The following is a 12,884-nucleotide window of genomic DNA, read 5'->3' as shown; positions in this document are numbered from 1 at the left end:
TCTAATCAAAACAAGACAATTACGTGATACGTGATACAATTAAAAGATTACAGCGAAATGGAATGGGATGACGGCATACGTTACCAAACGGAACGAAATTTTTGGTAGAATCTGCATGTGCATAGGTTATATAATTGTGGGACAAATTTGACTTCGCCCACTCTTATGTGAGGATGGCCGAGCAGTCTAAGGCGCCAGACTCACAAAAATTCTAAGCCCTAGTACTGTCAAATTGATACCGAGTATTAGTTAGGACTCGATATTTGTTAGGACCTCAAAATCGGTAGTCTAGCGGTTAGTTCTTGAATAAAAGCAATGGATTTTATTCTTTTTAAGAGAAACCTGCCAGATTTATTAATTTCTTGGGTGTTGTTTCGCTTGTTAAGTGAGTTTTTGGTAATTTTAACGATTTAAACCATTTTTAAAAATTTACTAAAATTACCTGAAATTACGAATGCAATGCCGCAACGGGAAGAATGGACAAGAGGTGAATAAGTACCAAAACAGTTCGATCTTCCTAAAAGTGACAACCAAGATGGTCTTTACATTTGTCGACCTGTAAACCATTTACACTTTACTAATACCTCGGACTTGCCTATAAGTCATTATAAAATATTGCGAGTTGCATTTTAGTAAAAAAAAAAGACTAAATAAGGACTGCGTTCTTTTAAGTTATTCTTTTTATTTAAATAATTTTTTTATGTACATAATGTAGGTACAAACGTCTATCTGAAAGTGCCGTTAACTTAATATGGGTCTGCTGCATTAAGGTTGGACATCCGTGTATACCTCGAGTACTTGTATGAAACCTTCCTCGTTTTTGGTGACCTGTATTTCAGAATTGCTAGTGCTAGGACCTGCTCTACCTAGACGGGGTACTAAGCTGGCTTAGGACTTTTGTGAAGAAATTGGCCGTAAGTGATTTTGAGTGAATTCTGATTTGAAATCAAGAAGCGAATTTCTCTTCTGATAAGCGTTCTGTCTGTCAGTTTCGTGCGAATAAAACACTTTCAGAAGGCTTCTGAATGATTCGGAACGCTTCTGGACGGTCAATCGAAAACAACATACATTTGTTGCTGAGCAGCTCTAATCATATCGTTTTGATTTTAAAATATAATTTTTGATTTTCCATATTATGCTTATTTGAGGAATTCTTTTTTTTTAATCAATGGTGTGCAATGGGGATTGTTGCTGGTGTTGTGAAATCTTTTGGTGAAATTTTATTTTCTTTAAACTTACATATTTGTATGTTTCCGTTCGAATTCTATTTTCTCCCGTTTTCAAATTTAAGCTGCTCCGAATTTCGTATTCTAATTCGAACACATTTAGCGAATTCATAGGTGTTTGAAAAACAAACGGACAATCCGACCGGAAAACAATATTAGAACGGTCCGGGACTGTCCGATCCGGAATGCCAAACGAACAAGCTTGGATACTTTTTTTTGATTCTGAAGTTTGGGTTTCTTTGTATTTGTGAAATGCAAATAATGCGAACGTCTGGTGAAGGTTTTGTTTTGTTTATTTTTGTTTATTTCATAAAAAGTTATCTTTTATTTTGTTTTCTTAACTTTATTTTAATATAATTTAAAGTTTGACATAGTAAAAAATCTAAATTTTCAGGAAATATTAGGGACTAGATATTTAGGCAACGTCATTTTCTGAACGGAATTTTGAGTAAATTGACTAAATTAGTTTGGATGTGATGCTATTGTCAAATTTCGAAATTTATTTAAGAATTTTACCGTTCGCATGGGTAAGACACCAAATTTCACTTAACTGTAATGAATAAATAAAATTAATTATAACCGATAATGCACTTTTTAGTTGTTTTTCACACAAATAAATTTAATTTTGCTAAATTAATTCTTTAAATAAAAACAATCTGCTGTCATGTTGACAAAAAAAACTTTCCTAAATGTTTAGGTAAAATTTTCTTGCCTAACTTTCCAGTCAACTTTCCAATAAAATTACCTAAATTGGAAGGATTTTTTTTGACAGCTGACCAATCAGAGACCGAGAAATTACCTAAATATTTAGTCCCTAACGTTTCTGAACCTGCCCATTAACAATAAGCAATAACAATTCATTACTTTGACGTCTTAAGTGTGAACATGTGTGCGTGATTCTCGTTTTGATTCTGCCTTAAAATTCAGAATTGATTTTCTCTTCTTTTCAGAATTAGAACCGTCATTGATTGCCAAACGAACAGTTTCAGAATCGTTCGGAAGAATTCCGGAGAGTTCCGGACGACCAAACGAAAAGGCTATTAAACAAAAAAAAACAAATATCTAATGAAATCAAAACAACCGTTTTCAATCCGTACGGATTCAATTTTCGTTTCCATTTTCAAATTCAAAGGAATATTAGAACAGCCTTGTTAATTCCATTTTCTTTACGTTTACAATTTGTTCGAAAACTTCAAACCAAACGAATGAAATTCCCTTCAGTTGAATAGGAAGTTGTTCGTTTGCTGTACGTATGACATCATGCCAAAGCATGCGGCGATTTGACCCCTGATATTTTTATTCGAATTGTTATTTTATCAAAATTCATTTATCTCTTCATTTCTAAACTTTTTTTTTTGCTTAATGTGAAGCCCAAGAAATCAGTAGTTGAACACTGAACACCCCTAAGAAATCAGTGTGTGAGCCTCCTAAATCTGTTACAACTGTAATATTGTTATACAAAGAGTATGTTTCAAGTCAAGTTTGTTTCTGAATACACTATCCAGTTAAATATAGAGAAAACCTCATTAAAAACTATCGAATCTTCAGGAAAAGTAGCGATATTTTTTATTGCAATTTTGCAATTTTGTTTTAGAAAAAATATTGGAAGGTAGATCGAATTTTCGGTTCTTTGGAATTCGACAAGGCACCAGTTTTGTGCCAATATTTTTAATGAGATCAAAAATGAATGATCTTTGGTGGCATATGTATTGAAGTTTTTTATTTACTTTGGAGGTGTTCCAGATTTTTCCAGGGAGAGATGAAATCTGGGATCGAATAACGGCACACGATTACGATCATACGTTAACGTTTTGACTATTGCTGTCCCTATTTAATCATAAGAAAAAGATAGTGACATATAGCGTCAGTACGCAAACGTCCGTGTGCCGTGATTCGGCCCCTGTTTTTGTAATTGATTGCGTGCGAGATCCGTTTATATAAAAAAACAACAAGTGTTCAGAGTAACATTGTGAAGTGCTTATGCATTCATGTGTGAATCTTGGTATAGTCTAATATTCGAATTCCGATTTGATATTTAGATTCCGAAGTGACAAATAGCACTCCTTCTTTTAGATGTCAGATTGAGAAATCTGATCCAGAGTTTGGGAAATGGAAAAGGACAAATTTACAGCAAAGTATTTTTGTACTTATTTTTGAGTTACATTTAATGATTATACTTACTTATTTAACAGCTTCGGCTTTATGACCGCGTTAAAATACGCCTTTTTTTGGTGAGCTTTGAAACATGTCAATTGCAATTCTCGTAGTGTTCCTTCAAAACTATTTCCCAATGAAGTCATTGTCTTGGTTATTGCGTCAACTAGTAAATGAAGTTTTTCATTGTATCCATTTACCTTAATGAAAATTTATTATTCATAGGAAATGTACGGATAAAATACAACCTACCTTCAAAACAACACCTTTCTCAGCAGAATAAAAATTATATTCCATGCCTGCACATGTAGCGGGATACAATGCCTCAGCTAGATCATATTTTATGTATTGAACATAGAGTGCTGTCAGCACATCGTTCTTAGCGTTAATACGTGGAAGTGGCGATATGAAGTAAAAGTACATCATAGCGTCGGGCAAATTGAATTTATCATCCTGTCGGAACCATAGCTCACACACATCAGTTTGAAGGATTTTTTTGGGATACGCTGGTGTCTCAGGTTCACCGTTTTCTTTCCATAAAATCCGGAAATCATGAGCTATGTAAATGTTAGGCTCCGGGACAAAGAGTTCTTGGTAATATGGACAGTTATTCCACGCATCTATCCATTCAATTGGCATTTCGATAGAAGTGTACTCTGTGCCAAACCATTTTTCTTTTTGGTCATAAGTCACACCATTATATTTTTTTTCGGATGTTATCATAATGTTGAAATTAAATTCGTTAAGTTGACGTATAACCGATAATACTTCTTCACTATTATATTCGAAGTATAATTCCGGACCGGTGATTATATCTTTTGGGGGGTAGTGTTTCATGTTTACAGTAACATTTTGAACGTTATCAAAAGCAGTCTTTTGTGACTGATAACGAAAACCAGTGTCTTCAATGTATTGAAGTTCTTTATAAGAGGCTTCTAGGGTCTCACAAGTTGAAAGTTGCTTTATATAAGCAAAAGTGGCTTCTAAAACCTTAAGGATAAAGATTTCACCTTTAATAAATCATTTATGAAAATACATATACATATACAATTATATAATTTTGCAAAATAATTGATCTTTAAGCAATAAAAAATAAAAAGTACATACAGTCAACGAAAGAAAAATAAATGTAAAAAATCGTGTAGTCTGAGTTAATATTTTAAGTGTTAGAGGAGACCCAAATAAATGCAACACTCAGTCTGAAAGCCAGTGGCCTGATTTTAGAATATGAATTCGATCGTTTAAGATTCCATTTGCTTCCATAAATAAAGTTAAATTTTTTTGAAATTCAGAATTCATGAATTAAGAAATTATGATTTTGAACAAAATTTCTTTTATTTTGATGAGATAAAATTGATTTTAAAGCCATTGAAATATTTACTATCGCCAGTGATAAAAGTGATAGAATACGGGCACTGGACTCATTATGTGCATATATGTAAACACAAGCGGTGTGGATGCATATGTAATTAGAGCCAGAGCTATCAAATTAGAGATCCCACAAACAAGGGAGTATCTATTTTTTCTGAGGAAAAGTCGCTGGAAACCGTTGGCGCTGTTTGTGTGTGGCTATTTTTGAACTTGTTTACAATCATTTTGCACAAAATATTCTTTGGTATTCAATTTGCATTTGAATATGGCAGTCGTGTCAAAAAGAGAAACTTTTGTGAAAGCGTACTCCACCTACATTGAATTAAGTTACCTTTTGCTGGGCTTTTTTTTTTTCACTTCAGATTCTTTGATGTAGTCAGCTTAGAGCAAGCTGTATACTACTATCAGAGGGTTCATCATTAGTGCATGTGTTAGTAGTTAGTAGGACAAAAACAATCAAATACTATCCACATGCACAATATACAATTAATATTAGCAAAAAATGATATACTAACATAAATACAATTTAAAAATCCAATTAAAACATTAACTGACAATCACGTCTGTGGAGCACTGGTTCATAATAAAGTTTTTAATTTCATCTTGCTCATATTAAAGTCAATATCGTTTAAATTATAAAGTTTGCTCATTCGGTTAAGAGGCTCTTTTATACCATAGTTTGTTCTATGAAAGTCAATATGTAAGAGTTCAAATTGAAAGAATATAATATCGTTATTAACACGTCTTTGTTGCAAAGTTTGCATGTTTAAAAGTTGAATCCGCTGATCGTAAGGTGGTAAGTTGTAAGGATCTGTCCAAGGTAGACCCTTCAGAGCAAAGCGTATGAAATTATGTTGGATTGATTCTATACGATTTTTATGAACCTCATAAAATGGACTCCATACTTGGGAAGCGTACTCGAGGTGGGTTCGAACGTAGCAGTTGTATAAAGAAAGTGTGACAAATGGATCGTCAAACTCCTTTGCCCAGCGTTTTACAAATCCAAGCATTGAGCTCGCTTTGTTTACTATGAGATTAATGTGTTCGGTGAATTCTAAGTTTGAACTGAATTGGACACCAAAGTCCTTAAAACTAAATACTCGACAGAGCTTGTGTTGCGATATACAATAATCGAAGGCATTCGGGACTCGTTTTCGAGAGAAAGTAATTGTTTGGCATTTGACTGGGTTGAGAGAGAGACGGTTTTTCCCACACCAAACACTAAAACTGTCAATGTCAGCTTGTAGAAGGATCCGGTCATGGTTGTTTTTTATTGTCTTAAAAATCTTCATATCATCGGCAAATATGAGAATTTCACTTGAATTTATGCATGAAGTTACATCATTTATAGCAAGTATAAAAAGAAATGGACCCAGATGGCTTCCCTGGGGTACACCTGAGCGAGCAATAAAGGGGTCAGAAAGACAGTTCCTCAATTTAACTTGATAGGATCCTTTCTCTAGGTATGATTCTATCCAGGCTATAAAAAAAGGCGGAAAACCAAAAGCTTTTAGCTTGAAAGAAATAATTTTATGATTTAATTGATCAAATGGATTCGAATGTTTAAGCGCGAATAGACGTCAAAAAAAGTTCGCTCGGCAAAACATTTTTATTTGCATTTATATAATCACATTATAAGACTCAAAGCGTGAAAAGTGATACTTTGGACCAGTTAAAAAAATAAAAAAAGACGAATTAATTGCGATAATTAAAGTTTAAATAGTTCTTTTAAAGAAAAATTAAAATCAAGTCTTTTTTTTTTCATATATGATTGACAACGTGTCATTGGTATTCACACTCTTAAAAATTCTAATAAAATACTCTTATTCCCATTTTTTTTTTGTGTTGGTATAATGAACCGTGACGGATTACGATCTGCGGGGAAACAGAAAACAATTACTCCCTCAGCCTCTTCCGCATCGGCAGTACGCACTCCAACAAACACCACCAAAAAAACGACACCCACACCCGTACTTAAAAGCATCAACTCAGACATGGACAAGTTGGTTCAGAGAAAAATTGATGATTTATTAAATCGCTTGACAAAAGATCTCCAAGACCTTCGGACCGATTTTCTCAAACAACTAACAACCTTTTTAATTAAATATTTTCCGGACTTACCGCGACAATTAAACTTTAAATCATATAAAAATATGACACGGCTCGACGTTTCGATAAGGTTGCACTTATCGTGGTCACGAGATGACTGATGGTTTGTGGGTGGATGTTGTTGTTGTTTTTTTAAGCTTTTTTTATTTTATTTTCTTCTTACACGAAGATTGTACCGGTTGGTATTTTGTGTTGATGTTGTTGGTGCTTGCAGTTCCGATGATGGTTCTTGTTGGGACTGCATTAATTGTTGTTGTTGTGAGTAAGCTTCTGTGCAAGCAAAGCTAATCACATCAGATGGTGCATTGTTTTGATTTTTGCTTTTCTGTTGTTGTTTTTTCTTTTTTAGTTCGTTGATAAGTGGATCCCATGCTCCGGATAAATTAAAACTTTGGTCTCTGTTGAAATTGTTGCACTTTTTAATTTCAATTGCCTCACGAACCAATCTAGGCACATAAAACCTTTCCGTTGAAATGGATTTTGCTTGGTCAAATCTTATGAAGTGATCAGTATTGTAGGCTAAATGTTCACAAATGGCAGATTTTGTTACTTCATTCTTCTGAATTGCTTTTATATGTTCATTTAAGCGTGTCGATATGGAACGTTTGGTCTCTCCAATATATTCCGAGCCGCAGCTACAAGGAACAGAGTATACTCCTGGGTTTTGTAGGGGTACTTTATCTTTTGGTGACCTTAAGATTTGTCGTATTTTTGCTGGTGGTTTGAAAATCGACTTTATACCATAAATAGACAAGATCCTTCCAATCCCTTCAGAGACGCCTTTTCTATATGGAAGAAAAGCCCGTTTTTCATTTTCATTGTGGATATCTTGAGTGGGTTTTGTTTTTGGTTTCCAAGAGCGTTGCTTAAAACTGTAACCATTTTTTATTAAAGCTGCATCTACCCTTTTTAACTCATCTTGGAGATGGTTTTGGTCACAAATAGCATGTGCCCTGTTAATAAGAGCAGACACAACAGAATTGAAGTTGGCTGGATGATGATGAGATGTAGCATGCAGATACCTATCAGTATGAGTGTTCTTTCTGTACACAGTGTGTCCTAATGTTCCATCTTGATTTTTAATAACTTTAACATCTAAGAACGCTATAGTGTTGTTTTCTTCAATTTCCATGGTGAATTGTATTTTTGAGTGTATAGAGTTTAAGTGGTTAAGAAATGTATCTACATCATTTTTGTTGAGGATACAAAATGTATCGTCAACATATCTCTTCCAAATAACCGGTTTAATTGGAGAAGTTTCTAGGGCCTTCATTTCAAAATATTGCATCCAGATATCTGCAATTATTGGAGCAACTGGCGAACCCATTGCAACCCCATCTATTTGTAAATAGAACTTTTCTTTGTATAGAAAATAGCCTGATGTGAGGCATAAATGAAGAAGTTCCAATAATTTGGAGTCGTCATCTGAGGTAGATAATTGTGACTTTATAACATCAATACATTCTATTATCGGAACATTAGTAAACAATGATGTAACATCAAAACTGACCATAACTTCATTTTCTCTCAAGTGAATATCTTTTATAATGGATATGAAATGTTGGGAGTTTTTCACTGAGGAAGTACAATTTTCGATCAGAGGATTGAGTCGAATAGCTAGTTCTTTTGCTATGAGATAAGACGGTGAGTCTATTTGGCTAACTATTGGCCTTAAAGGAACATCCGTTTTATGGATTTTCGGTAGACCATATAATTTTGGCGTCTCTGAAGGGATTGGAAGGATCTTGTCTATTTATGGTATAAAGTCGATTTTCAAACCACCAGCAAAAATACGACAAATCTTAAGGTCACCAAAAGATAAAGTACCCCTACAAAACCCAGGAGTATACTCTGTTCCTTGTAGCTGCGGCTCGGAATATATTGGAGAGACCAAACGTTCCATATCGACACGCTTAAATGAACATATAAAAGCAATTCAGAAGAATGAAGTAACAAAATCTGCCATTTGTGAACATTTAGCCTACAATACTGATCACTTCATAAGATTTGACCAAGCAAAATCCATTTCAACGGAAAGGTTTTGTGTGCCTAGATTGGTTCGTGAGGCAATTGAAATTAAAAAGTGCAACAATTTCAACAGAGACCAAAGTTTTAATTTATCCGGAGCATGGGATCCACTTATCAACGAACTAAAAAAGAAAAAACAACAACAGAAAAGCAAAAATCAAAACAATGCACCATCTGATGTGATTAGCTTTGCTTGCACAGAAGCTTACTCACAACAACAACAATTAATGCAGTCCCAACAAGAACCATCATCGGAACTGCAAGCACCAACAACATCAACACAAAATACCAACCGGTACAATCTTCGTGTAAGAAGAAAATAAAATAAAAAAAGCTTAAAAAAACAACAACAACATCCACCCACAAACCATCAGTCATCTCGTGACCACGATAAGTGCAACCTTATCGAAACGTCGAGCCGTGTCATATTTTTATATGATTTAAAGTTTAATTGTCGCGGTAAGTCCGGAAAATATTTAATTAAAATGTGTATAAACCGCGAATATGAAAGTTTAAAATCAACTAACAACCATCGAAAACAACTTATTTGCTCTTATAACCGAAGCAAACACATCGGTGGATGCACTTAAAGACCGAGTTAAAATATTAGAATCACGCCTTGAATCAGAATCTCTCACTATCGTTAATGATGAAGTAACAGACCTACAAAAGAGATGTGACGTTTATGAACGAAGAGAAGTTTCCTCTGACGCCGTGCTCCTCGGCATCCCAGAACTCCATAATGAAAACATCACATCTATATACAACAACATATGCAATGCCATCGAATGCACCCCTCCTCCTCTGAACGCAGCTTTTAGAATCAAGATGAGAAACAAAAACTCTCTGCACAACTCCCCCATCGTTCTCAAATTCGGCGCTCCACACGATCGAAACATGGTTTTAAAATGTATTGCCAACTTCCACAAAAACAATCAAAGACAACTCAAATTGGAAGACATTGGTGTTAAAGTGCAAGCAAAAAAAAAATGATGATGATGACACAAGTCAGAGAAACAATATCTACCTGCAAGCAAGTTTGACACCCCGAAACCGCTCATATTTTAAACAGGCAATGCGACTAAAACAGAATGGGCTACTCTTCAGCGTTTTTACACGCTCTGGTTCAATTTTTGTTAAGGAGAGAGAAGATTCAGATAGCCTACTCATAAACAACAATGCAATTATGAAAGCACTTGCCGACAAAGCGACGACGACTTATCATGATGAAGAAGCTCACCACTAAGATAAAAGTTAAGCTCACCAGCACATCGTTTATTGTTATTATTTATTTACTCTCTATAACTTTATCTCTCTTTTTTTTCTTTCTCTCTTTTTTCTTTTCTTTATTTTTTTCTGTATTATTTTTTAATTTCTGTATCACCATCGATTTATGTAAAAGTGGTTGCTTTGTGTTTATTTGTTATATTAAACGCATGTTACTTTTTTCTCGCATGAGAGTTTACCAATACAGAGTTGAGTTTCAGAGAGGACAGTGGGGATGTTTCATTAAAAATTATGCTCAATATTTTTTGCAACAGAGTTATGGCTTATGGGCCTAAAAATTGTTCATATAAATGCTCAAAGTTTGTTTCCGAAAATCGAAGAATTTCGTTTTTATTTGAAAAATCGAATATAGATGCAATTTGCATCTCTGAAACGTGGTTTTCTCCTGACATTGAAGATATCCCTTATAAATTAAATGGTTACATGCTCTTTCGGTCTGTCAGATGCAGTCGAGGTGGTGGGGTTGCGATTTTTATAAAGGAGGGGTTAGCCTGTAGAAAGGTTTGTCACTCGTCTGCGAGTTCATCATACAAATACTTATTCATAAATATATTTGGTGTAGAGAGCAGTCTTCTTCTGGGGGTAGTTTACAGACCTAATAGGTATGTTGACCTTGAGCCCTTTTATAATATAGTTGATGAAATCAATACCATATCACCAAATATAATAGTTTGTGGTGACTTAAATAATAATATTCTAGCTGATGATAACTTCTGCGAACAAATGAGCACCTTTGACCTGCATCTCGTAAACTGTACAGTACCTACTCACTTCACTCAAACTTCGAGTACTCTGCTAGATATCTTTCTTGTTAACAGCTATGATGGGGTATTATTCTACAACCAACTTAACGCTCCAACGTTCTCACACCATGATCTCATATTCCTTACATTTGATTTCGAAACTATCTATAGACCTAATAACAGTTTATCCTTTAAACGAGATTTTAAAAATATTAATAAAACCTCTCTCGAACTTGACATTCGTTCCATACCATGGGAAAATACAGTCGTCGGCATAATTATTTTGACTAATTTACAATTCTCGATCAGATAAGAATAATTTCTTACGGTTAAACTTTTTATAGGTAAAGTTAATGGTTATTTATTAAGTATGTTATGGTGAATCTCATGGTGGTCAAAGTAAGTCATATGAGTGAAATTTGGCTTTCAGACAGCTTTTTTTGTATTAGAAGTTTTTGAGCGGCATAAGTATTTTGACCAGCATTCTTTTTCAATTTTGGTAAGGTAAAGTAATACCTTTTGCTTATTTTAAACATGTAATCAACTGCTGAACATGTTTAGGCTCAGATTCATAAAAAAAATTGGACAAATTTCGCAAATAAACATTGAAATTAGGGCATTTATTGTTACAAGTTAAAATTCCAATTACCTGTTAAACAAATCAATGGAGAACTGATTTGTTTGCGTCAAATTATGTCTTGGCTAATAAAGAAACACAAGATTACGAGTACTGAGTAGAATCAGCCATGAATCTTTACAAAACAAAAAATTAGAGAGAAAAAAGACAAGTTTTTTTTGTGGGATTCACTTTGAATCCCAGATTGAACCCTTATATCATGGAGCTGGAAATGAAATCCCTAGGGAAGAATTCCTCATCAGAAAGCTAAGATTCTCAGGAGGCTTAGAAAACACAATTTTGGGACTTATCCAGCAAGAAAAGCACTAGTTAAACTCTTGAAAGCATGTTGAAAACTATGAAATTCTAGGTTTACATCCTATTTATTATTAATATTATATTATCTTTTTCAATTTAACTGTCCATAATAAAGGACTAAACATGTACAATAATTTTTTTATATTCCATGTATTATATTATTCACAAACTTGCACTATTTTATAAGATTTATCTTACTGTGTTAGTATATAAAAATACGTAATAAATGAAATGAAATGCTTTAGAAAAATCAGTGTATATGCAATCTACTTCACTTCCTTTCTCTAAAGCATTTGAACATTTATGTAAAAAGGTAAGAAGATTAGTAACAGTTGATTTTTTCCTCATAAAACCATGCTGTTGTTCACATACTAGATTCTTGCTGAAAAATGCAACACTCTCACAAACAACTTGTTCAAAAATCTTCGGAATACACTATAGTTTTGAAATAGGTCTGTAATTCTTTATATCTGTCTTATCACCCTTCTTGAAAATTGGAATTAGAAATGATGATTTCCAAATGATGGGAAATTTTCCAGATTTGATGGAAAGTTCAAACAAATACGTAAGGGGCTTAGATAACGAGTTTCTACAGTTTTTCAATAATATTGGAGGAACACCATCTGGTCCAACTGAACAATCGTCATTCAACGATGAAAGAATTATTAAAACAGTACTTTCTAGTAAAGGGATATTGTTACAACACATTTGGGAATAGCTTTGAAGATTTCTAAAAAATGTTTCGTCAATGTCAAAGGCTTCATCAACAAAAGATTTACGGAAATTTGTCGCAAAAGCATTGCAAATATCAAAGGTTTGTTGCATTGGGACGTTTTCATAAATAAAATTGGCAGGGTAGCCATCTGAGTTTTTCTTTGAGTTAACGAGTTTCCAAAAAGACTTAGGATCCTTTTTTAAGCCATTTCCTTTTTCTGTCAAATAATTGGTGTAAAGTGTTTTTGAAAGAGATTTAAATTCTTCAAACAGAGCGCTATAAGAGGCGTAATCAGTTAGAGATAAGGTTTTTAAGTA

General features: G+C 33.9%; 1 protein-coding gene across 3 annotated transcripts in view; it reads right to left on the bottom strand.

The window, feature by feature from the left end:
- The window catches only part of LOC129910213 (nardilysin), a 61,513-nt gene that overhangs the window by 19,819 nt on the left and 28,810 nt on the right, over positions 1–12,884 (bottom strand). For all 3 annotated transcript variants that reach the window (XM_055987492.1, XM_055987491.1, XM_055987490.1), the window contains 2 exons: positions 3,633–4,370; positions 3,408–3,580 (listed from right to left, as the gene is read on the bottom strand). In XM_055987492.1, the coding sequence (XP_055843467.1) occupies positions 3,408–3,580; positions 3,633–4,370 (911 nt within the window). The remainder of the gene's footprint in view (positions 1–3,407; positions 3,581–3,632; positions 4,371–12,884) is intronic.

Source organism: Episyrphus balteatus, chromosome 2 (genome assembly GCF_945859705.1).
Source record: "Episyrphus balteatus chromosome 2, idEpiBalt1.1, whole genome shotgun sequence".
NCBI lineage: Eukaryota > Metazoa > Arthropoda > Insecta > Diptera > Syrphidae > Episyrphus > Episyrphus balteatus.
Note: the sequence above shows the minus strand (reverse complement) of the source record. Positions and strands in the feature narration are given on the sequence as shown.